The sequence below is a fragment of the Coturnix japonica genome, chromosome 1 (genome assembly GCF_054131305.1).
Source record: "Coturnix japonica strain WE chromosome 1, WE-NBRP24, whole genome shotgun sequence".
Lineage (NCBI taxonomy): Eukaryota > Metazoa > Chordata > Aves > Galliformes > Phasianidae > Coturnix > Coturnix japonica.
In genome coordinates this window covers 42,724,997-42,749,716 of record NC_140663.1, presented here as the reverse complement: position 1 = coordinate 42,749,716, position 24,720 = coordinate 42,724,997, and the positions used below count along the sequence as shown (strand labels likewise).

The 24,720-nt window shown below is 42.0% G+C and overlaps 2 protein-coding genes across 4 annotated transcripts in view; one reads left to right on the top strand and one right to left on the bottom strand.

Annotated features, from left to right (window-relative positions):
* Positions 1-1,140: 1,140 nt before the first annotated feature.
* Positions 1,141-10,112, bottom strand: ACTR6 (actin related protein 6). Its single transcript, XM_015859048.3, has 11 exons — positions 9,869-10,112; positions 9,257-9,374; positions 8,463-8,531; positions 6,693-6,816; positions 5,232-5,367; positions 4,630-4,686; positions 4,103-4,201; positions 3,841-3,919; positions 3,018-3,189; positions 2,034-2,172; positions 1,141-1,419 (listed from the first exon to the last, which is right to left on the bottom strand). Exons 1-11 carry the CDS (start codon positions 9,934-9,936, stop codon positions 1,290-1,292), a joined length of 1,191 nt encoding a protein of 396 aa, XP_015714534.2. The 5' UTR covers positions 9,937-10,112; the 3' UTR covers positions 1,141-1,289.
* Positions 10,113-12,608: 2,496 nt separating this feature from the next.
* The window catches only part of BLTP3B (bridge-like lipid transfer protein family member 3B), a 48,354-nt gene continuing 36,242 nt past the window's right edge, over positions 12,609-24,720 (top strand). For 2 of the 3 annotated variants that reach the window (XM_015859005.3, XM_085515392.1), the window contains exon 1: positions 12,609-12,822. In XM_015859005.3, the coding sequence (XP_015714491.2) occupies positions 12,779-12,822 (44 nt within the window). In that variant the 5' untranslated portion in view covers positions 12,609-12,778. Of the gene's footprint in view, positions 12,823-17,671; positions 17,819-24,720 lie in introns of all 3 variants that reach the window. The other variant, XM_015859014.3, reaches the window with a different exon arrangement.

Sequence of the window (24,720 nt, the reverse complement as noted above, 5' to 3'; positions counted from 1 at the left end):
CAGACTCAGCCTTGTGGTTCCGGGGAGACGGCAGTTAAAGTGGGCCAGAAATATGCCAACCGCTTTGGTATGGCTTGTTGGTTAGGCTGATGTTCTGGTGTGGGGTTGAGAGCAGAGCGTGTGCAGGATCACTACAGCAAAAACTTCCTCACTCATAATTAGAATCTGTTGCTTTTCTTCTGTTGACTCTTCCCAGTGTGTGTGTGAGTCAGCTCACAGGAAGAGCTGATTTGTGAAGTGATATCTTCCTCTATTTTTGTAAAATTAGGTATGGTTGCTGTAGAGCTTACGCATCAAGAGAGAGGACTGATGTCACACAGTAAAAATATCTTTAAAATGTGAAAGCGAAGCTTTTTATGCCTGTCTATAAAACTTTCATATAAACATTTTGCAAATGATGATGGGCTTTTTCAAGCAGATCAGCTGTGGGATCATAGAGTCATAGAATATTCCAAGTTGGAAGGGATCACCGAGTCCAACTCCTGGCCCCACACAGCACCATCTGAAATCAAATTGTAAGTCTGAAGTCCAGACACTTGAACTATGGCAGGTTGAGGCTGTGTTCACTGCTCTGGGCAGCTTGTTCCATGCCCACCGCCCTTAGGTGAAGAACCTGTCCCTACTTCACTTCAGCTTCCTCTGATGCAGGTCTGCGCTATTCGCTCCTTTATTATCCAGAATAGTCTGGCAAAGTAGCATGATCTTTTGTTCCTGTTCATAGTGTCCTGAATTCATATGCTCACAGATGGGTTGCATGTAGCTTAAACAGATACGAGTAACCAGGCCACAGCTGCAGACTTCACCTCAGATACAAGCCTGGTAGATTGCAGAAAAATGAGGAGGTAACTTAATTGCTCTCCTAAAAAATAAATAAAAATCCCCACAACCCACTAACCCCAACCTCTTCTTAAGAAGGAAATGTTCCAATTGCTCTTTTTCTCAAAGTCTATGCATATTACCAATAGCAGAGGTCACATTTCAATTATATCCTCCTCATACTGTTCACTGACATAATCATAACCAAGAGTTGTGTACTCATTTTTAGAATGGACAAAGTTGAAGCGACCTTTTAAGAACTGTTCAATATCCATTCACAGTTCCATAACAGTAACATTTATTTAGTAAAGCAGTCAGCAAAGATTAGGCTCGTAAAACTTTATTCTGAAAATGAACTTCTCCCAATCCAGAGAAATACAGGAAAGCTAAAACACAATCCTAACTGACAGAGAACAGCTCAGAGCTCCACTCCGAGTAAAACAATGGAATAACAATATAACCAACTATGCTACTTAAATATCAAATTTCTCTTCACATATATTGTGTCCGTGTTCTTCATAATCTTCTCTGGTTACCACCAAGTCTTCAAAGTCATCATTTTCAGAAATGAGCTTCCCGCCTTCCCAAGAATAAGTAATAGGGCTGAAAAATGAACAAAACCACTGTTAATCTTGTGCAAGTTCATTTAAAATACAGTTCTTAAGGCAGGTGGGAGGCAGGTGTGAAGGGGGCAGGAAATGGAAATGTCTTTGTATTTTCTTTGCACAGGTAACTATAAAAAACATTCTCTAATAATACTTCAAAAGGTAATCTTTTTTATGACCAAAGACTACTTGTTTTCCCTGTACCGTATATTTGCTCTCTGCAAAGATATTATTCCTTCAGATCCCTGAAGTGCCTACATTGAAACTGACAAAACAGCATTCATATACTAATAATTCTTTGAAGTAAAGGACTAAACTCAAATCATGCATACTTATGTATCCACTTCTCCTGAAGAGACTACGGTCTTACTGATCTATTTATAACACTCATCCTGGAAACAACCTCTTGTGTGCTTAACTTTATTAGGCAATATACCAGACAGGCAGATGGTCTCTAAATATATTCAATTTCTCTGAAAACATGACAAATTAAAACAATCTTCTCTTGAACGATTTTGGTTCACTTAAAGGGATTAATATAAACATTACGCATCTTTTAATCAGCAAAAGAAGTCCTGCCTCCTAGTTTGTTCAGTACAGCTTAGGACTTACTTTTCAGGGAGAACAACAGAAACATCGTAGTCGGTTGGAGTAAGGCATCGCACTTCAGAATACACTCGATCTCTGAAGCCTGGAAATAGCGTGTTTCCTCCCGTCAGAACTATGTTCTTGAAGAAGTGAGGCTGCATCTCTTCAAGATAAATAAAACCCGGAGTTAGAGACTAAGGATGTATTTAGAAATGACAATTTTCCTCCTCAATTTTGTTATGAATTGGAAATGAGTTAAGAAATACATAAAGAAGTTGTGATAATCTAGTGATCAACATCACAGTTATATCCATTGCAAAATAAAACTAATCAATCATCCTTTGTTCTTTAATTTCTAAAAATCATGTTTTCTTTTAATTGCCTATTAGATTTCATGCCTGCCAAACACATTCTCCTTTCAAAATTAATTTTATTTTGTACTCTTAAAAACTGTACCATTTCGTAGTCTCAACACCTCCATCCTTATATGGCATCACGAAACCTATGAAAATCCTTGTAGTAGTGATAAAATTAACTACATCTATATAATCTATAACATGAAAGCACCAATATTAATTCTGTCAGAAAGGTTTTAGACTTTGATGCTTAAATGACTAATTTTGGCCAGGTTGAATTTTCTTACACTGAAGAAAAATTTAAGTATATCCCATCATCTAAGACAGGTAGATCACATTAGCAATACAGTACACAGTGATGAAGCCCTGCCAGGCAGGGGGGTTGGAGCTTCATCATCCTTGAGGTCCCTTCCAACCCGGGTCATTTTGTGCATGAAGCAAAAGTAGAAGCCAATCTAGGAACTACCACAAAGCTGTGTTTGTGTAAGTGGGCATCGTACAGACAACAATCACTTCCAGGCTATATGATACATGCCAAAAGACAGAACAGCCTACCTGACACATTGCGAGTATTTTGCTTCTTATGGCTCTTTGGGTGCTAGAACAAATTTAAAATAAAGTAACAACTTCCAAAATACGTATAAAATGATACCTTCTGGTAAATTCTGAATAGAATCAACAATGGCTTCAGGAATTCCCATCTCTTGAATACCAATATCTGAAGGATGGAAGAGTATTTCTGGAACCGCAAATCGTTCGTTTGTTAGGCGAAGTATTTGTTCTCCAGTTTTGTATTTTCCACTGAGCACCATCTCTTCCCTTGGCTAAATTAAAGACAAAATAGTATACACTGTTTTAGGAAAGAAGTTACATTCAGGAGCATTCAGCTAATTGTATTTGTGTACTATAGTGGTAAGCCATATATTCCACAGTGGTTGCAACCAAATTTAACACACTGTTGCACTGATGGCAACCAGAAATCTGAGGATAGCAGGTCACTTTCTCTTGGTGATTACATTTGTATGTATACTACATGTTATTATTAGTACATGTGAATTACTATAAAGGAACATGCTTCAGGAAGAATGTAAGCTAGATGAATTCTTGGTTTTAAGCAGCAGATACAAAGTGTATGGAATCTTCATGAGAAACTGCAAAATAATTGTATCACAAAAATAGATGACAACGCATCTTGGCATTTTTCTACCACAATAAAGAAGAGATGGTGCCTTTGCCATCGTTCAGTTTTCATACCACAAACAATATGCCTACAAGCATCTGAGCTAAGGATTTGATACTGCCAAGTAACACAGCTCAGGATTCTTGACATTTTAAAAATTCTACCTATTAAAGCATAGAAGATAAAGAAGTTACGATGCAGTATTAGAGCAGAGAAAGGCCTTTAAACAAACAGGAACAGACTTGTGCAAAGGAAAACAGCCCAAAAACTATTTGAAAACTCTTGACATCAATACCTTGCAAAATCCTTTTTTGATTGTGCTGAAGTCTGGCAAAACATAATCTACCATTACAGTATTTTCCTCTCCTTTTAATCTGAAAAATAATGTAAAATACAACAAAATAAAGAACAAATTCTAAATCCCAGATTTTTATACTGATAAAACTTCCTTTGACTTAACTTGATTTTTTTTTAATTAACAGCATATTTTCATTTGTTTGTACAAATCGATTACTGAAAAGTACCAAGTTTTACCCTTAATAGCACTGCATACGTACTTAGCAATCTCCATGTCCCTGTAGAAGTCTTGAGACACGTAACACACATCCTCTTTTACTTGATTAATCACATGTGTTTCATCCATAACGTGTAACTGCCTGTGCAAAAACAAACAAACAAAATGAACAACAACCACCATTTAAAACAGAATTTAAGTTCGACAACAGTTACAGTTCTTAGCATTATTTGTCCAGTTGTTTATTGGAGATGGGTTACCAGTTTTCAGACTATGGGATCTGGCACTGCAGCACATATTTGACAGCTGTCTCAGCAGATTATCACTCAGCTGTATCAGAAAGTTTTAAGAACCTGTACCATTGTGAACATACAGGTTACTTCAGCAACTTCAAAAGCCCTGGTACTGTGATGAATGAGGCTGTTAAGTGTTTATAGTGACAATTTCAAGCTCAGGACAGCAGCCAGCTGATTGTAACAAACAGTTCCCTTTAAACAGTATTTAATCTAAAATTCACATAAAGAATATCTTTGCAAACTTGATCATTTTATATCAAGTCTCATGCTTTACCTGTAAGAGATTATCTCCTTCAGATGGTTGGTTAGCAGTTTTCCTCCAACATTAATCCTACAGAGAAAAAGTAGCACAAAGATTTTTGTTAACTTCATCACAGAGATGGAAGTGATTGTCCCTCTCTGCTCAGCTCTTGTGAGGCCCCATCTAGAGTTCTGTGTCTAGGCCTAGGGCCCCCGGTACAAGAAAGACACAGAGCTCATGGAACAGGTCCAGAGGAGGGCCACTAAGATGATCAGAAGGCTGGAGCACCTCCCCTATGAAGGAGATGTTTATAAGGGTGGATGATAATAGGACAAGGGGGGTTTAAACTGAGACAGGGGAGGTCTAGGCTAGATATTAGGAGTTTAACATAGGATGGTGATGCACTGGAATAGGTTGCCAAGGAGGCTGTGGATGCCCCATCCCTGGAGGCATTCAAGGCCAGGCTGGATGTGGCTCTGGTCAGCCTGGTCTGGTGGTTGATGATCCTGCACAAGTCAAGGGGGTTGGAACTGAATGATCACTGTGGTCCTTTCCAACCCAGGTCATTCTACGACTCTATGATAACTCTACGTATAGCAAACAGTTCTTCAAAAAAAGAATATAATGTAGTTTACCTGATAATTGCTTCCTTCTTCTTTTTACTTCTACAGTATGGTACAATATGCGTAAAAGAATATCCACTATCCACAATGATACAACACAGCTCAGATGGATTATCCCGGAAATACCTGTGCGCACTAAGAGCTCCAGCTGAAATACAGAAAACCCACTCAATATTTACATGAACACGCACTTTTAGAACTTACACTGATATAAAAGTGCTTCAGATTGTAAATGCCTTTGCCAGACTTTCAAGAACTCCGTACAGAACACTACAACCAACACATGAACTAATTTTGATAGTGCTAAGATCAAGTATGCTTAATGATAAATTTCATGACAACAATGCTGCATTTCATTTGCTAATACAAAAAAAAAAATAAAATATTAAAACAATAAAATAAAAATCACCATTCCTAAATGAAGAAAGTCTTCACAAAACCCTTGGCTGTCTTTCTCAGGTGCTATCTCATTTCAGAATATATTCATTATCTCTGCCATCTTTCTCTCCTCTTTGGTTTCCTTTAACTGAACTTAAAGGAATGATGCACCTGTACAGCCTGGGAGGAGTTGTCCTTGAGAGCAGCTTGGCAGAAAAAGACCTAGGGGTCCTGATAGATGAGAAACTTAACATGAGCCAGCAGTGCGCTCTGGCAGCCCGGAAAGCAAATGGGATCCTGGGCTCCATCAGGAGAGGGGTGGTCAGCAGGGATAGGGAGGTGATCGTCCCTCTCTACTCTGCTCTTGTGAGGCCCCATCTGGAGTACTGTGTCCAGGTGTGGAGCCCTCAGTACAAAAAAGATATAGAGATTTTGGAAAGGGTCCAGAGGAGGGCCACGAAGATGATCAGGGGGCTGGAGCACCTCCCCTATGAGGACAGGCTGAGGGAGTTGGGTTTGTTCAGCTTGGAGAAGAGAAGGTTGCGGGGTGACCTCATTGCAGCCTTTCAGTACCTGAAGGGAACTTACTCCCAGGAAGGGAGTAAACTCTTCGAAAGGGCTGATAATAGCAGGACACGGGGAAATGGTTTTAAGTTGAAGGAGGGAAGATTTAGGTTGGATGTTAGGGGAAAGTTCTTTACTAGAAGAGTGGTTAGGTCCTGGAACAGGCTGCCCAGGGAGGTTGTGGATGCCCCGTCCTTGGAGGTGTTTAAGGCCAGGTTGGACGGGGCCCTGGGCAACCTGATCTAGTAAAGGTGTATGTTTGGTGGCCCTGCTGGGCAGGGGGGTTGGAGCTACATGATCCTTGAGGTCCCTTCCAACCCGGGTAATTCTGTGATTCTGTGATTCTGTGATTCTGTGTGATTCTCTTAAAGTAGTAGTCTGGGAGAATTCCAGTTTGTATACAACTACTATCATATTACTCAGAAAGACAACAAAGTAATTTCTGCACATGCGTGTACACATTTATGTTTATTTATTTTCAAGTTTGAACTTTCAAATGTATAAATGTGAATTAAAGTGGGATATACTCACCATTTACTCTAAGAACTGCCTGAAATTGATATTCTTCAAATAGGATTTCATTCATTGATTCTTGTATTGAACTGAAGTTAAAATAAGGTTCGGTGATAATAATATTGGTATCTACAAAATCCACCTATGAAAAATACACAGGAATTGCCATTACTTTCAGGGAGACCTCACTGTGGCCCTCCTGTATTTAAAGGGAGCTTGCAAACAGGAGAAAAACAGACTTTTTACACAATCTGATAGTGATAGGACAAGGCAGAGTGGTTTTAAACTAAAGGGGAGATTTAGATCATGTGTTAGGAGGAAATAATTTACTCAGAGGGCGGTGAGGCACTGGAACACACTGCCCAGAGAAGTTATGGATGCTGCAACCCTGGAACTGTTCAAGTCCAGGTTGGACACTCATCCCTGGGCAATCTGAGCTGTGAGCAGTAGCCCTGTCCACGGCAGGGATTTGGAACCAGATCATCTTTAAGGTCTTCCTGAATGAAGCCATTCTGTGACTCTATACTATGTTCTGCAGCAATTGAAAACTATGTAAATTTAGATACACGATTATAATTTGCCATATCTGATAGCAGAAAACTAGGCATATAAAGTTCTACTTTTTTTTCCTTTTTAAGGAATTTATAAGCAGTGACAGATCTTAACATATGAATGGGTTAAAATATACAAGAAGGGAGCACCTTCATTGTGTACTCTCTGCTCCCATTACCATCCTTAACATTATAAGGCAGCATTTTAAAGAGATATGCATAAAGAACTCTACAATAGTCAAGTAAGATACAACCAACTAAAGAAAAGCATCTCTTCAACAGCTCAGCATTTAATCAACATGAAATTCCATGCCAACTAGTGAACTCTAGCCAGACCAGCAGAAGATCCCGGACTTTCCACATGTACTGATTCCTTGAATTCAACAGTGAAAACTTCACAGCTTTTTTCACCATACCTACATACAGATCCAAACATATTACATGCATTATCTCCTCTCTAAGGCCTTTATTCACAGGAAGGGAGTAAGAAAACCAAAAAATTCTTGAAACTGTGACTGAATGGAATTTTAGGCCCAAAATTTAAATGAAAGCTAAATATGAAAATCCGGTACTATGTATTTCTAAGTCCAGAGACTAAGCATTTTGGGTCATTAGTTTCATTCAGAGTACAATTCTTCCCACTTAGGCATCGCAAAAACATCCCAAGTTTCATCTTAAATAACAATACAGCAAGAGCAACATTACAATGCTTCTTGGGCTAAATCCAGCTGGCATCACAAATTAGAAAAATTACATTTCAGATCTTTATGTTTTACTCATACAGTTGGCAGAAAACTGTTAGCCAAAGCTAGAGTTAATTCATGTAATTTGGCCAACTGACCTAGTTCGTAATTCTCCTTTACATCAACAGTTCCTTAATCTCTAAACCACACTGTATCTGCCTATGATGACTTCCTTTTTTACTAACTTGTACTCTTCTTTAGAGTGACATGAATTTAACATACGTAGATCGTACTCAGTATGGATACACACAAAACTGAAAACATCAAATGCTTTTCAAACTCCTACCCCAAAGCTCAAAGTCACTGTTTTCCTCTTTAAAAACAGATAATAAGAAGAAAATGCCCATGATTTCTAATAGAAGTCATTTTCAAGGAGAACACTAAGCTCAACAGTTTTATTTAATAGTTGCTGTGTTTACAGTAAATCAACCATTGAGTATATAACTGATAGAAATTGATGATTAACCAAACAAAAAAACAAAGGAGGGTCTTACTTGGTACATTTCTTTTCCAAATAGATAATCCCAAACTTGTCTCTGGACATCCCAGTTTACCAAATAACCCTGTAGAAATTTAGGGAAAAAAAAATAACTGATTAGAAAATACATTTACATCTGACACAACTATTAGAAAAAAATACTTAGAAAATACAATTTTACTTTATTTTTAATAAACAATTAGCAGAGATCTAAAGATACCAAAAAAAGCCTGATAGGCGAGCAGCACAAATGGAGATTTGAGAGTAAAAATGCCAAGGAATAGATGCTACATAAGAAAAAAAGAACATTACTATCATCTTTATTCTCTCGTGTAATCAATGGTAGAACTAGAGGGAATGGTTTTAAGCTGCGCCAGGGGAGATTCAGGCTGGACATTAGGAAGTATTACTTCTCAGAAAGAGTAGTCAGGCATTGGAATGCACTGCCCAGGGAGGTGATGGAGTCGCCGACCATGGGAGTGTTCAAGAAACATTTGGATGTGGTGTTGATGAATATGATTTAGCCGGGAAGTATTGGTAATGGTTGGACTAGATGATCTAGGTCTTTTCCAACCTTGATAATTCTGTGATTCTGTGATCTTCCATTGATATGTTAACTACAACCTTACAAAAAGAAGGTAGGCTCCTATACACATTATTCTCTTTGACAGAAAGGAGTACATTGTCGAGTTGGGATGTCTATGATACCATGTTATATACCCTGCAGATGTGGCCTGTAGTGTGAAACACGTTCCATTAAGCATCGTTTTCCAGTTGGCTGCAGTGTTAGACTGGGGTTCATTTACTCACTTTCTGAAAAGGGAGAATATAGAAGAGGCCGGATGGGTCTTTGATTTCATCTAATTGATTTGCCGTGAAGGTTTTCAAGCGTGCGGTCTTGGATCTGAACTGGCAGTTGGGGATGACGCTGGAAGAAACACAAGCATTTTCTACACATCCCAACGTAAGACACAAGTTGACTTCCCATGTCACTTTCACAGTAGCGTGTCTTCAACAAAATATCTGTAGCTCTGCGTTGTATTTAAGGTGTTTATCAATACAGGACACCGAGAAAATACTGCAGTTACTCTTAATGGTACTCTTAATGGCACAGCTGCAGGTACCCCATCCCTGCAGGCGCTCAGGGCCAGGCTGCACAGGGCTCTGAGGTGTGTGGTGGCCGTGGACAGTCGGAACTGGCTGAGCTACGAGGCGCCATCCGACCTCAGACACTGCAACTCACACACCCCCAGCTCGCGGGTTGCGGAAGGGGCGTGTCCGGCCGCACTATGGAGGCGGGGCCCACAGCGGCCGCAGGGGCGGGGCCGGGCAGCGCGGCGGCGGGGAACCGGAGGGGCTGAGTCGCCCACGGGGAGCGATCGTAAAGCAAGGCACGGCTCCAGCGCCGCCCAACAACCTCACCTGACGTGCGCGTGGCTGTAGCCGATCTTGGCGTTGTAGGCGCCGTTATCCAGCACCAGCGTCGCCATGCTCCCCACGGCGCCACGGCCGCCGCCGTCCCAGTATTGATCCGCCACCGCCGTGGATCGTTATGGTTACCATAGAGCGGAGGTGCAGCGCGCGGGCGCGTTGCCGGCCGGGACGCAGGAGAACCGCGGTGCCGCCTCCGGAACTGCTCCCGCCTCTAATACCGGACGCTCGATGTGCTGCCGAGCCCGGCGATTGGCCAGACGCCACCCGGAAGCGCTCGGCCCGCCCCGCCGCCCCTGGCAGCCGCAGTGCGCATGCGTCGGGACCGCTCCCAACTCCGCCTTCTCCGGCTCTGCGGATCAGCACAGCGCCCCCTGGCGGCTGCGGCAGGCAGGGCGATATGTGGGCAACAGCTCCTGCGCTATCGGTCAGGCTATCATTGAATGGCCTGCATTACATTCAGGGTACGAAGGTCATGCTTAATTGGGAAGGTCATGCTTAACTAATCTTGTGGCCTTCTATGATGGAGTGACGGCATTGGTGGACGAAGGGAAGGCGACCGATGTCATTTACCTGGACCTGAGCAAGGCCTTTGATGTGGTCCCCCATCACATCCTCATCTCCAAATTGGAGGGAAGTGGATTTGATGGGTGGACAACTCGATGGATAAGCAATTGGTTGAAAGGCCGCAGACAGAGGGTGGTGGTCAATGGCTCTATGTCCAGGTGGAGGCCGGTAACGAGCGGTGTCCCCCAAGGGTCTGTCTTGGGACCGGTGCTCTTTAACATCTTTATTAATGACATCGAGGAGGGAATGGAGTGCACCCGCAGCAAGTTTACTGATGACACCAAGCTGAGTGGTGCGGTCGATACGGTGGAGGGAACAGATGCCATTCAGAGGGACCTTGACAGGCTGGAAAGCTGGGCTCGGGTGAACCTAATGAGGTTCAACAAGGCATGAACCTTCCAAAACCTTGCACTTGGGCCGGAAGAACCCCAGGCACCTGTACAGGCTGGGAGGAGTTGTCCTTGAGAGCAGCTCGGCAGAGAAGGACCTGGGGGTCCTGATGGACGAAAGACTCAACATGAGCCAGCAGTGCGCTCTGGCAGCCCAGAAAGCAAATGGGATCCTGGGCTCCATCAGGAGAGGGGTGGTCAGCAGGGACAGGGAGGTAATTGTCCCTCTCTACTCTGCTCTTGTGAGGCCCCATCTGGAGTACTGTGTCCAGGTGTGGAGCCCTCAGTACAAAAAAGACATGGAGATTTTGGAAAGGGTCCAGAGGAGGGCCACGAAGATGATCAGGGGGCTGGAGCACCTCCCCTATGAGGACAGGCTGAAGGAGTTGGGTTTGTTCAGCCTAGAGAAGAGAAGGTTGCAGGGTGACCTCATTGCAGCCTTTCAATACCTGAAGGGAACCTACACCCAGGAGGGGAGTAAACTCTTTGAAAGGACTGACAATAGCAGGACTAGGGGAAATGGTTTTAAGTTGAAAGAGGGAAGATTTAGGTTGGATGTTAGGGGGAAGTTCTTTACTAGAAGAGTGGTTAGGCCCTGGAACAGGCTGCCCAGGGAGGTTGTGGATGCCCCGTCCTTGGAGGTGTTCAAGACCAGGTTGGATGGGGCCCTGGGCAACCTGATCTAGTAAAGGCGTATGTTTGGTGGCCCTGCCAGGCAGAGGGGTTGGAACTACATGATCCTTGAGGTCCCTTCCAACCCAGGTCATTCTGTGATTCTGTGTGATTCTGTGATTCCTGCCAGGTGCTCAATCACTGCTTAGCATTTCTGCTACATAAGATATAAAAAGAATAAATATCTTACTGGGCTCATCAAAGCGAATGTACTACAAAAGTGAGGGAATACTGGAGTTTATCTGGTAAATTTAAAGCAACTTCAAACGTGGTTTCTGTGAGTGAACTTTCTGGGTGCAGTAGGTGAGGAGCAGCTCGCATGGCCTGCAGGAGACGTGCTCCACAGGGCAGCAGAGGGAGAGGCTGCAACTGAGGCATAGAGAAATGCCTTCTTAGTCTACCACCGCATCATCAGTGGGGGAGAGCGTGAGCCAGCAGTGTGCCCAGGTGGCCAAGAAAGCCAATGGCATCCTGCCTTGTATCAGCAATAGTGCAGCCAGCAGGAGCAGGGAGGTGACCGTCCCTCTGTACTCAGCTCTGGTGAGGCTGCACCTCAAGTGCTGTGTTCATTTTTGGGCCCCTCAATACAAGAAAGACATGGAGGCCCTGGAGCGTGTCCAGTGTAGGGCAGTGAAGCCAGGAAGGGTCTGGAGCACAAGTCTGATGGTGAGCGGCTGAGGGAAATAGGGTTGTTCATTCTGGAGTTGAGGAGGAAACCTCTATAAGAACCTGAAACGAGGTCGTTGGTGAGTTGGGGGTCAGAGTGATAGGATGAGAGGGAATGGCCTCAAGTTGTGGCAGGGTTGGATATTAGGAAAATCTCAGGAGTGGTGCTGCACTGGAGCAGGCTGCCCAGAAAGGCGTTTGAGTCACTGCTCCTGGGGGTGTTGGAGAAACATGCAGATGTGGCACTGAGGGGCTGGACACGGTCGGGACGGGCTGACGGTCGGACTAGGTGATCTTAGCAGCTATGTCCGACCTTACTGACTCAATGAATGGGCGGCAGTACGGGCTGCGGGGGACAGGGGCTGCGGGGGGCGGCGGTAACAGAGCGGGGTCCGCCTCTCCCCGCGCGGGGCGGTGGCTCCGTCCCGCCCCCCGTCACTAGGCGATGGTGCAGCCAAGATGGCGGTGGGCACCGAGCGAGCGTGAGTGGCGGCAGCGGCTACTCCGCTCCCCGCGATCTCCCTGGCTCGGGCTGGGGGAGGCGGAGGGATGAGGTGCGTCCCCGCTCCGGGCCGGTCGTGGTGAGCGGTGCGTGCCGGCGGGCGCCATGGCGGGGATCATCAAGAAGCAGATCCTGAAGCATCTCTCCAGGTCAGCTCGGCGCCGGGGTGGGCTGAAGTGCGCGGGGGAGCAGCGGCGGGGATACGGCCCGGTGCGGCGTGTATGGGCCGTGCGTGGGGCTGTCCCGCCGTGACACGCGTGGAAACGGCCGCTGCCCCCCGGCAGGAGGCGGCCCGGCTCGCCTGGCGCTAAAGGGAGACAGACCCCGGCTGAGTCGCGCAGGCGGTGCCGCACGGAGCGTGACGGTCCGCCAGGCACCGGGAGCGGGGCAGGCGGCCCCGCAGACCTGTGCTGGCACAGCCGAGCTTGTGCTGGGTGAGGCCGGATGGTTGTTACCATCCGAGGGTCCGTGGCGCTGCACGGAGCGGTGAGAGCGCTCGTGAGTCTACCGGGGAGCGTGGTATTGCACGGGCCTCCTGCTCGAGAGGAGAAATGGTGATGGTAACGCTGTGACATTGTGTGGCTGGGAGTGAAAGTTGGGGAAACTCTGCAAAATACACCGAGTACAGTTTTAAAACGACATCATGAAATCTCTTCCATTTTGCATACAGCAACAGCCTCATCTATACTTCATACTGCAGTGTTGTTATTGCTCAGGATTTACTTTTATAAATGAACTGCTACCTGAAAAGTTGTTGCCATGCTGCTTTGCTTATGTTTTTCTAATTGTTTCATTCTAATTCCATGCAGTATTGCAAGGTGTTTTATTCTAATTCCATGCAGTATTTGTGATGGGTGTTTTTCATCGATGCTAATCGAGATCCAAAGCAAATACAGCAGTTGTCATTTGACACATCTATCAATGGTGCCTAGAGAAAATGAAATTCTCATTCTAAATCGTTTGCTACCTGTCTCTTAAAGGCATTACATCAAGCAGTAATAATATGTATTTCCTCCAGCCTGTTCTTGAGGTTTTTATAGCTGGGAATGTCAATGAGAAAATCCTTTCAGAAGACAATAACTGAGCACTGTGAGAATGGAAATGCAGCGCTAAGATGTCATCTGCCTGGAGTGAGAGGAGATTCCTGCCTGGAATCAGGAGTGTGCCTGAAATCACTGCACTTAATTGGTTGACTTAGTTCACTTCCCGTAGTGCTTGTATGGAGAGCAAAGGGAGCTGCGAAGTGAGTTGATCTCAGTGCCAAAACATGCCTCATAACCGGGCATGAGTAACTCGAGCTGCTTCTTGCCTGGTTTGTGAAACAAGCAGCTTTCAAATCAGCAGATTATTATTATTATTTTTTTTAATTTATTTATTTTTAAGATATTGATGAATCTGTGTGTTTTCGTGTGGGATGTGATGATGTTGATTGAGTGAGACTGCTGTAATTGATTGCTGTGACTTTTGGCATTTTTAAAAGGCTTGTGGGGTATATCTAACGATCTGAGGTTTGCAGTTTGAAACTGAGGCTCCTGAGCCGCACTGCACAACATTAAAGTAGTAAAACGCAGACCTTATTATTAACGCCCTTATTATGGGTGTTCTTAATCCTGGGATAATATCTTCCTTCTTGCAGAACTTGTGCTTCAGTGATTGCACAAGATGCTCAGAGAACAAATTCAGGTGGACTATTAAATTTCGAGGATTTGTTGAACCAAAGAGACAACCTTGTTCTTTATTTCGGGTTTTCCTTTAGTATTATAAGGAAGTGCTTCGTGAACTGTTTTATTTCAGTCTAGAGCAAAAGATGTCAGGAAGTTCCTGTAACGCAGGGGGTGACAAAGGGCACTTTCACTTCAGATTCTGTCACTGGTTCCTGCTCTGCAGTTCTCATAGTTCCTCAAAATTGATGCCCTTCTGCTGCCTTCAGCAAGGCAGGTGTTAGTGTCAGGATTGACATGTCCTGGTAAAAGTCCACCTATAATAGAGGAAGAGTGGAAAAGAATTATCCAGTTATCCAGATTTACTTTCATCTTTGTTTCCTTTCTTTTTATTCCATTCCTGGTGATTCAGTTCCTCTTTGAGCTAAGCCAAGTATAGTTTTTACTGCAGAGGACAAATAGAAGATGTGAACTTGTACCTCCAATTACAGTTCAGTACTTGCACTTTATTGTAACAAATCATGGAATGGTTGAGGTTGGAAGTGACCTCTGGATAGCATATCAGCCAGCCCTTCCCCATGGAACATTGAGTAAGCAGTATTTACAGTGGAGGTTGCTGCAGTACCTGCCATTATGTGTCAATGCTTTTCGGCTTTCCGACAGCTGTCTGGATACTGTCTATGTGAAGTTAAAAGCATATTTTGTGTCATTCAGTTGTGTAGTTTCCATTTAGCAGTTTACAGTTCTTGTAGATGGATGGATGGACACGGGGATTGTGAAACAGCTTTACCCTGCAGAGGGATCTGGGTAGGATGAATTGATGGACTGAAGCCAATAGCATGAAGTTCAACAAGACCAAGTGCTGGGTCCTGCACGTCAGGCAACAACCCCAGGCAACATACAGGGAAAGTTTTGATATCTAAGTAACTTAGCTTTGTAGAAGGTTCTTTTAGTACCATATTACAGCTTAGAAACAGTGAAGGTTCACAGAATTTTGTTTTTAACAAATCTGTATCTTATGTCAAGATCTAGTGATGAGTTTTCAGTTTTCTCACTGTCTTTAAAAAATCTTTGGAAGTATAAACTGTTCTTTGCCTTCAGTGTGTGTTAATCCAAGACTGTGGAAGAAGATGAGGAGAAAGAATGCAGAGGGGAACAAAGTACATTTTCCTTTTATTCTTCAGATTATGTAGTGCTTGGTGTAGAATATGAAACTAACCACTGTTTACTAAGCTGAAGAAGTGAGTTTGTCATTTGGAAGCTAGATATCTTGAGTACTTGACTGCTCCTTATTGCATTAGGTTGCTTGGTTTTGTTCTTCCGTGAACATGGATGGTGGAATGCCTTTGGTTCCTAACATACCTGCCCTAAAATTAAGCAAGTAGATCTGAGTAATGGCATTACCCTTTACCAAGGTGGGAATGAAACGTAGCAGCTAAGGGCTTGCTATGCAATGTTGAGAACACTTGCTTGTGTTGTCGGGCTCTTCCATGCTGAACTGAAACATGCGAAATCTTAACTGTGTGTTGTTACATGTTTTCATGGGTGAGAGACATACCTGCTTAGTGAGGGATGTTGTCACTCGAAGAATCTGGAGGTTATTCATTTCACAAATTAGCCGTGTATTTATTTGGCCAGAGTGGACTATTTCCTTTCTGTAAATAATTACCTACAGTTGTTTGGAAATCCCTTAAACTTCCAACTTACTCTACTAGCATAAGAAGTGTGCACTTTATGCTCAGTTTCACACTTCTGAGTATTCCATTTCTGTGTCCATATAGTTTGGTAGAAGTTAAGCTTTATTTGTTTTCTTTTTTTAGCCAGCCAAAGAACATGAAAGTGTGCATTTTTCCTAGTATAAGCATCAATCAGGTTCTCTCCCTGCTTTTACTGAAGTACTTGCAGGGTGTGTTTCTACATGACTGACTTTATTGGCTTAGGTAGGATGTGGAAAAACTTCACAACACACTGCAAGTGGAACAATTGACATTGTTCGGAATAAGTCTATATTTAATCTGAATGCTTATGGAAAGCTTTAGCGTGGTGTTTATGGCAAGCAGAAGCTGCAAGTAATGTAAGAATCAAGTCTGGAAAAGAACACAACAGGTAGTAAGGAAGAACTGCTTGAAATGGCAGGAGAAAACTAGGAGAAAGTTACAAAATTTGTTCTGTATTTCCTTAATTCCCAATTCCTTCTCATTTTCAGTTTGGTTTACCTTATTTTTGCCAGTTCATTATAAATTTGGCTGCTCATTCTGCCCACATTTTGTTTGTTCTCTTAAAGTTGCGCTGAAGTTTTGTTTGTCAGACAACTCTTCTGTATGCATATTAAAAATTAATACATCTACACAACCACCATGAATTAATTAGTAGCATTTTGCTTGTATTGTATTTGATCTTTGAAGCCATTTTCACGATAGGTTTACTATACCTTTAACTATACACTTAAGCATCTTGCACTCAGCAGTTTATTGTTCAAGTGTATGTCATTGTAAGTGCAGTTCTCTTGTACAAGCAGACTGGACAGAGGATGTCAGGTCGCTGATAGAACACTAATAGCATTAGAAGCGCTTACCCAAAATGATTTGTTTCACAGATCTCACTGTGAGAATAGTTACTAACAACTGATTACATGAGAGATACGTAGTTTTTGGCAGGTTGCAGGGACACCCAGGTTTCTCGATCAGTAGCTCCTATAGTTTCATTGCATGCCTTTGCAAGCTGGTGCTAACCAAAGTTCAGACCTCTTTCATTCCATTGTCTCGTCATTAGAGGAAACAGGAGAGGAATGTAAGAAGAGCTCACACTCGGGCTGTGGCTTTCAGTACTCCCAAGCTTTGCAGTGTGGAGTACCCAATGGAGTTCCATTACCTCTGTAGAGTCATGTTTCTGAAGTGCGACCTTTAAATACGTGTAATGGAGACGCTGAATGGATCAATTGATGTGGAAATCTCAGGTTAGGCAAAACAACAAAGTTCTATCTCACTTCAAAATATACTAAAAGTCCAGAATGTCTGCCTTCTCACATTACAAATAGGCTGAGTATCTCTGAAACTACTTTGTTGTATTATGTAGATCTTTCCTGCATGACTGAAGTTTTCTGCATAAGCCGTTCATTTAAATACAGCTGCAATATCGTAGTATCAGACAGCAAGGGATATTCTCGTGGGAATCCAGCGCTTCACAAAGCTCTTTTCAGTTATTTAATGTCATAATGTATAACAAACTGTTGTGACTGCAGCTCTCTTCAGCGACAAATCTCTTACATTATTGTATCACTCCTTTTTCCCCTTTGAACTTGATCCCTTGTGTGTCCCCTGTGTCCCGTTCCCTGCAGCGATCCCTGCTGGCTCTGGTGGAGATGGGTTTGCTGTGAATATCCTTACTACCAAAATGAGCACCAGAAGCTTCTCAGAAACTGTGGCAACTGACCACTTGCTTTCATCAGGAATAGGGGCCTTTTGTCTGAATACCTTGCCCTCAGGTAACTTCCCCTCTCCCACCTTTGTAGATTAAATGTAAGAGGGGGTATGTATTTATACAAAGTTGGCACGAAAATGAGCTCTATAAAATGTTAATTGGGTTTTCTGTCTTTTGCTTGCTTTTGAAACTTACTGTTGTGCAAAAAGTAGTTGCTTTCTGTGCAGTTATGATTAAAAACAAAAGAAGCCTTATACTTTTTTTGCAAGACTGGTTTGTGATCCCTTGCAATCCCCATATAAACATATGTTTGTATGTAATTTCTAAATGTAATCTTTCAGGTGTATCTTCAGGCTACTTGATATTTGCTATGTATCGTTTTTACCTTAATGTTTATTTTGTTTGAATCGATAGATGCTTGGAGGTTCAGGGAGCTTTTATGTGATTTGTATAAGAGAATGGCTGTGGGTTCCATTTTTGTTTCCTTTTTTTGAAGTTTTTGAACGTGTCTTAGCAAAAAAACCCTGGTTTGTTGTAACATCTGATCACTTTGCATTAATAAAAAGTCTGCTACAGTTACATAAATCAATGGTACAGTTTCCAAAAGACATCAGATGGTCTCATGCTTTTATGCCACGCTGCTCTTTCTTGGTTTTAATTTATAAGATTATTTTGCATCAAGTGGCTTTAGCAGCAGAATGTTGTATTTTGACTGGAATGTAACTTAGCAAATGTCAACAAATTCTCAGAATATGACACGTTATTTTTGCTGCCCACAATATGGAAATTGCATGTACTTTCCCAGATGTCTTAAAGTGTTAAGGATTGTATTTTCCTGTAGTCAACATTCATGTTAAGGTCTGTCATGTTTAAGGTTGTCATATCAAGTCCACAAAACTTGTTACAGATCTTATTGACCATTTGTATGCATGATAAGTGATACATGCAGAGTAGTGATACATGTGAGTGGAGTAGTGTGTGTGAAGTTTTATCAGGAATGAAATAAATTAAGCGATATTTTACTTACAGGATCATTATCATTCATGCAGCATAAGCTCCTCATCTGTGTGCAGAGCTCGGCTGTGTCTGAACAGATTTGGTGCGTGGCACATTATTAGATAGTAGCTATTGATGACAGCTGCTGTTTCTGTTCTATCTGTACCCAGTGAGCAGCACATACCTCTGGGGGGAGATTTATATGCTGGCAACTCAAGAGAGTTGTTGGGAATGTTGTTATTGGAGAAAGAATGGAATGAGACTTAGAGTGAATGGATGAGTATATTAAGTTGTTTTTAGGAATTAAGCTTAAGTAGGAGTCCACACTGAAGCCCATCTGTGTAGTGATGAAATAGAAGCAATTATTTGGAAGATATCAGAAAGCAGATGTAATACTCAGGCACCCAACCCCCAGCATGGGAGAGAGAAGGGGAATGGCGTAAGATGTCATGGCATGGGGGGTTAGGTGTTGAGTCAGGATCTTAATTAGTGGTTTGTCTGGTGAGTGGGTTGGGAAAAGAAGATTTGTCTTTATGCTGTGCTAGATCAAAAGCCCTGATAAGAGTTAGGTGCTTCAAGTTATGTATAGTAGCCTGAAGTGTCCCACCTGAAGTTGTAGGGTTATAGGTGATGCCATGATCTTGTCTTGTGTTCTGTAACCCGCAGCCAGCCAAGAGCAGTAGCTCTGGGTAGGGATCCCAAACAGGCAAATGGCCTCTTGCTCTCTGTAAGCTTGGCCTCCAAGCACCTCTGCAAGATGATGTCCAACGTCTGTTCATGGAGATCCTCACCATGCTGAAATCATATCGTGATTGCTTTATTATTATTATTATTATTATTATTATTATTATTATTATTATTATTATTATTATTATTATTATTATTATTATTATTATTATTTTGCAAAACTTTTGATTTTTGTGCTGCATTTTTTTAATAAATGAGTACCCAATTAACTTTCTCTGCAGTGTTCATCATTAATATTTCATCCTCTCAGTTTTTAAATTGCCTTTCATATTTCAAGAAATGAATGTGGCACCCAAAATGAGGACATGCATAATTTCCTGTTGATATTTAGAACTACTTTCCATTCATTCTTTATATATATAGTAGTACTTGAAGCTTCTCACGTTCCAGGCAGTTTTTCATCAATTTTCTCTCATCATCTCTATTTCTTTAAGATATCTTTCTCTTAAAACCAAGTAACTTCTATGAATTCTCTTTAATGTCTGCTATCTAACATCATCATAGAGTCAGCTGTTGCTGCAGAGGCATTTGCAGATCTGTTAATTTCCTCAGAAGGTCAGTTTACTTAGAACTTGATGAAAGTGACTTTAATGTTACCTATCAACTATCAAATATTTTAACTCAACCTGTGGAGCTAGAACTAATTCACTCTAGATCTTCCATGAAGTGTAGATAATGAGTTTGTGCTGGGTGAAATACTCCATTAAAACCAGAACGTCCCTAAGACAGCCAGATTTCACTCACAGGTAAGTGAAGTAAATACCTTCATGTGCCTTTGGATTTCCACTTATCCTTTGGGTGTATTAGATGTTGTTGCTCTTTCGGTCCCCACGCTAATTTCTGCTAACCTTAAGCCACTTAGTGTATACTTAATGTCTACAGCAGCTTTTGTGGCATCTTGATTGAAGTTTATTTAAAGTACCAAGAGAAGGTACACTTGCTTGATTCTAGTGTGTTTTTGTAGGTCCGAAGGATGAAAATAGACAACTTCTACAGAGATCCCATGCCCAATCATGATTCGGACTGATATAATTTCTCTATTAAATCCAGAGGTTGTAGCTTCTGTTTAACAAACTGGACAAGGCATCTATGTAGCCTTTGTGGAGCACTGCTCTAAAACTCCTGTAATCTGTTGATTCCATTTTACAGAAGACCAGCCTGTCCTTTTTAGTAGAGCTTCTTACCCTGTACTCTAGCGTGTTTTTTCCTCCTACTTTCATTTCTTGGCCATTTTTCTTGGATGCCTTGTGGAGTTGCCCATTCAGAACTCCAAGCCTCTCTTGTCACAAGCAAAACATAAAATGTTTTGAGTGAACAAAAAGTTTATCTTCTGTATGGATTTTTAGTTCTTTTGGGGAGACCTCTGGATTACTATTGACTGTAGTCCTAATAAAATATAATGACTGTAACTTATGCATATGATTTTCAATGCTTTGCTGTTGTGGCGTTTGCTTTTCACTGAATTCTTACTTAGTAGTCTTTAAATGGGAAATTGAACCATTCATCTAACTACACAATATTATTGTGTATGTGTACATACTCTAATGGAAGTGATGTGAAGTTACTCATGATATTGCTAACCTCGTATTTCTGGATTCTTACATTAAAGTGTCCCATATTTAATAACATTTATCTTATAGAATTGAATATTAAACTGAATTGAAATTCGTGTTATCAAGTATAATAAGTCAAACCTCAAATTGTGTGTTTTGAGAAGGGAAGGGTATTTTGTTTAATTGAAACTGAATCAGTGAAATCATTTTTTCAAAGAATAGCTTGTGGTATTAATAAGCCAACTATAGATTGCCTCAGAGTGATGTTTGATTGCCTCAGCAAAGCAGTGTGACAGAAAACGTTGGTGAACTCAACCATGCACTTTATTGTATTTCTGTTCCTCTTGCCCTTTACTTTTAATGTTCTGTGTTTTCTCGTTCTCTCTTCCTGTATGAAGTAGCGGTTATTTAACACTGTCTGATCTCTCAAAAAGAAAGCTCGTAGGATGTTGTGCCGGGAAGTGGCTGTGTTGCCTAGGCTTCTGCTCCCAGTTTGACCCAGTTTTTAGGCAGTGAACTAATTTGTTCTAAGGAATGTACTCCAGGGTAAAAAACAAATGCCATGTGGGGGGGGGGGGGGGAGTCAGAGAGAAGAGTGTGTACATATCATGAAGTTGGTTACACTGTTAATTCCATGTAGATATATGGAAAGCACAGAGAATTTTATGATATTTTTCCTTATAACATGCTCACTGCATCAAATATGATCCCAGACTTCTTACTTATTCATAATAACAATATTCTGTATTAACTTCTTCATAAGCATCTCTCTATTTTATATAAAAACTGTATAATAAGTATGATAGATGTTGGAATCATTAGAATCATGAAATCATTAAGGTTGGAAGACATTTAAGATCATCGAGTCTAAAACCTAATAGTATTAAAATACTAAGTTTCACGTGTAATCTGGGTAAGATTGTTGGTGATGGTTTTGCTGTCTTGTGGGACATGGAGATCTAGAAGCATATCAACATGCCTATGACTCATTTGCAGGGCATGTCCTAATTTGATGTACCATGGGGCACTAGAACAAAGCCATTTGGGGAGTAGTAGTTGTCCCTAATATTTTTTATTTGTTTGTTTTAATGTAAAATGCTGTTGTTCTTCTGGTTGGCCCTTTTAATGTCCTCCATGAAGTTTTGCATTCTGGTACGATCACATTGTATTTTTGCAGGGCTAGCTGCCCAAATAGGCAACTCATATTTATTTATTCATTTGTTACAGGAGGCCATATAAAACTAAAGCGTTTCTTTTTATTTGAAGTAGTATGAAATGTTAGAGTGGTAAGTTGCAATCACTATATTTTGTTAGGACTGCAGTCAAAACTAATCCAGAGGTCTCTCTAAAAGAACTAAAAATCCGTATGGAAGATGAGTTTTTACTTTGCTCAAAGCATTTTTATTTTGAAGGTTTCCTTGTGACAAGAGAGACTTGGAGCTCTGAATGTTCCTGTGAAACAACTGAGTTTAGAAGGAACAGGGAATCATCAGAGATGTGTAGTTATGTCATCCTCTGTGGAAAAAACAGCTCTGTATAAAGCAGATGTGGCTATAGTATCATAGAACTGCTCAGGTTGAAGAAGACCTTAAAGATCATCAAGTCCAACCACGGCCTAACCATACTACCCTAACTAACTTCACTAAATCATGTCCCTGAGCACCACATCCAGACAGTTTTTAAACATATCCAGGGATGGTGACTCAACCACCTCCCTGGGGAGCCTATTGCAGTACGTAACAACCCTTTCTGTAAAGAAGTTTTTCCTGATATCCAACCTAATCTTACTCTAGCGCAACTTGAGGCCATTTTCCTTCATCCTGACACCAGTGAGATCAACCCCACTCTTGCTGCAATCAACTTTCAGATATTGGAAGAGAGCGATAAGGTCTCCCCTCAGCCTCCTTTTCCTCAGACTAAACAGCCCCAGTTCCTTCAGTCTCTCCTCATAGGGCATATTCTCCAAGCCCTTCACAAGCCTTGTTGCTCTTCTTTGGACCTGCTCCAGCACCTCAGTGTCCTTTCTGTACCACGGTGCCCAAAACTGAACACGGTAGTCATATGTTACAACATCACTATGGGTTTGGGGGAGATATCACCGTCTTTCAAGCATTTGCTCATCAGTGGCATTCCAGCTGTAGAAATGGAATGAAGAGATATGCTTCTGGAGGTGCCTAAGCCTGAAATACCTCCACACTACTCACCCGCTGGAGTTCCATTCTGTTGCTTTTGAAATGAGAGGTGCAGTCTTCCTGGTGGATATCATCTTGCGTTGGCCTGTGCTAGATGAAGCAGCAGACAGCATTCTCTCTGGCTAGAGGAAGGGTAACATATTCAAAGCAACACTGTCAGAAGAATTTAAAAACACAAACAAATCAACCCTATGTAGAAATGGAGGGAAGTGACACTGCTTGCTGAGATCTTCTTCCTGTACTTCTGCCCCCAGTTGGTAAGGGCTGGCTCCTATCTTGTCTGCTTGAAGAATGTTTGAGATTGGCTTTATTGTCTCTGTTCTCCTTAATAGTGTTTTAGGATCTTCCTCACTGTGAAGTTTGGAAATGTGTCCTATAGATCCCCTAGGTTTTCCTGTGATTGCACTGCAACTGAGACCAAGCTGACGTTATATCTGCCTCCAACATGTTGTATGATGTTTCTTGTGTGACATATCTATGGGGGACCCAGAAGGGAGTTCCTACAAAGAGCAGCAGTCTCAGGGACCGTGTGTGTATAATGAGACAATATTTTGGCATTTGCTGTATAAATGTGACTTAAGAATTACAAGTTGGTGTTATTTTTGAGTGATCACAGAACCTCAGAATGGCCCAAGTTGGAAGAGACCTCAAGAATCATGAATCTCCAACCCCCCTGCCACAGACATGGCTATCAACTTCCACATTTACTACTATACCAGGCTGCCCAGGGCCCCATCCAACCTGGGCTTGAACACCTCCAGGGATGGGCACTCCAAACCACTCTGGGCAGCCTGTTCCAGCACCTCACCACTCTGATAGTAAGGAACTTCCACCTGATACCCAAATCTTCCCTCCTTCAACTTAAAACTATTTCCCCTTGTCCTGCTGTTGTTTACCCTTTCAAAGAGTTGACTCTCCTCCTGTCTGTAGGCTCCCTTTACGTACTGAAAGGCTGCAATGAGGTCACCCTGCAGCCTTCTCTTCTCCAGGCTGAACAAGCCCAGCTCCTTCAGCCTGTCTTCATAGGGGAGGTACTCAGCCCCCTGATCATCTAGAAAGTTGGTACACTGTGATGTGACTGAAAACATACAATGTCCACTAATTTATTTTAGAAATTTGTAACAAGCAAGGTGGGTGAAACTTGTCAAAATGATTTCTGATACATGTGGCTTTGCATTTTGCAGTTACTGACAGGATAGTTTAAGGAGGGACTTTGTTCAGATCATCATTTTGCTTTTTCTTGTTAAAAGGAACAAAGAAAGGTAACTGGAAAACTGAATAATTTAAGTCCTTTATTCCCCACATAATGTTTCTAAATGGAACATTTAGAAGTACATTAGTTTTCCAGGAAAATGTATTTGTCAATACCCTAATCTTAATATGTTTTTAGTACTGTAATTATTAAAATATATTCTTGAATCAGTGCTCCTTTCTTCCGGGTAATTATTCCTTTTAAGCAATGCAGAAACACTGTTCTG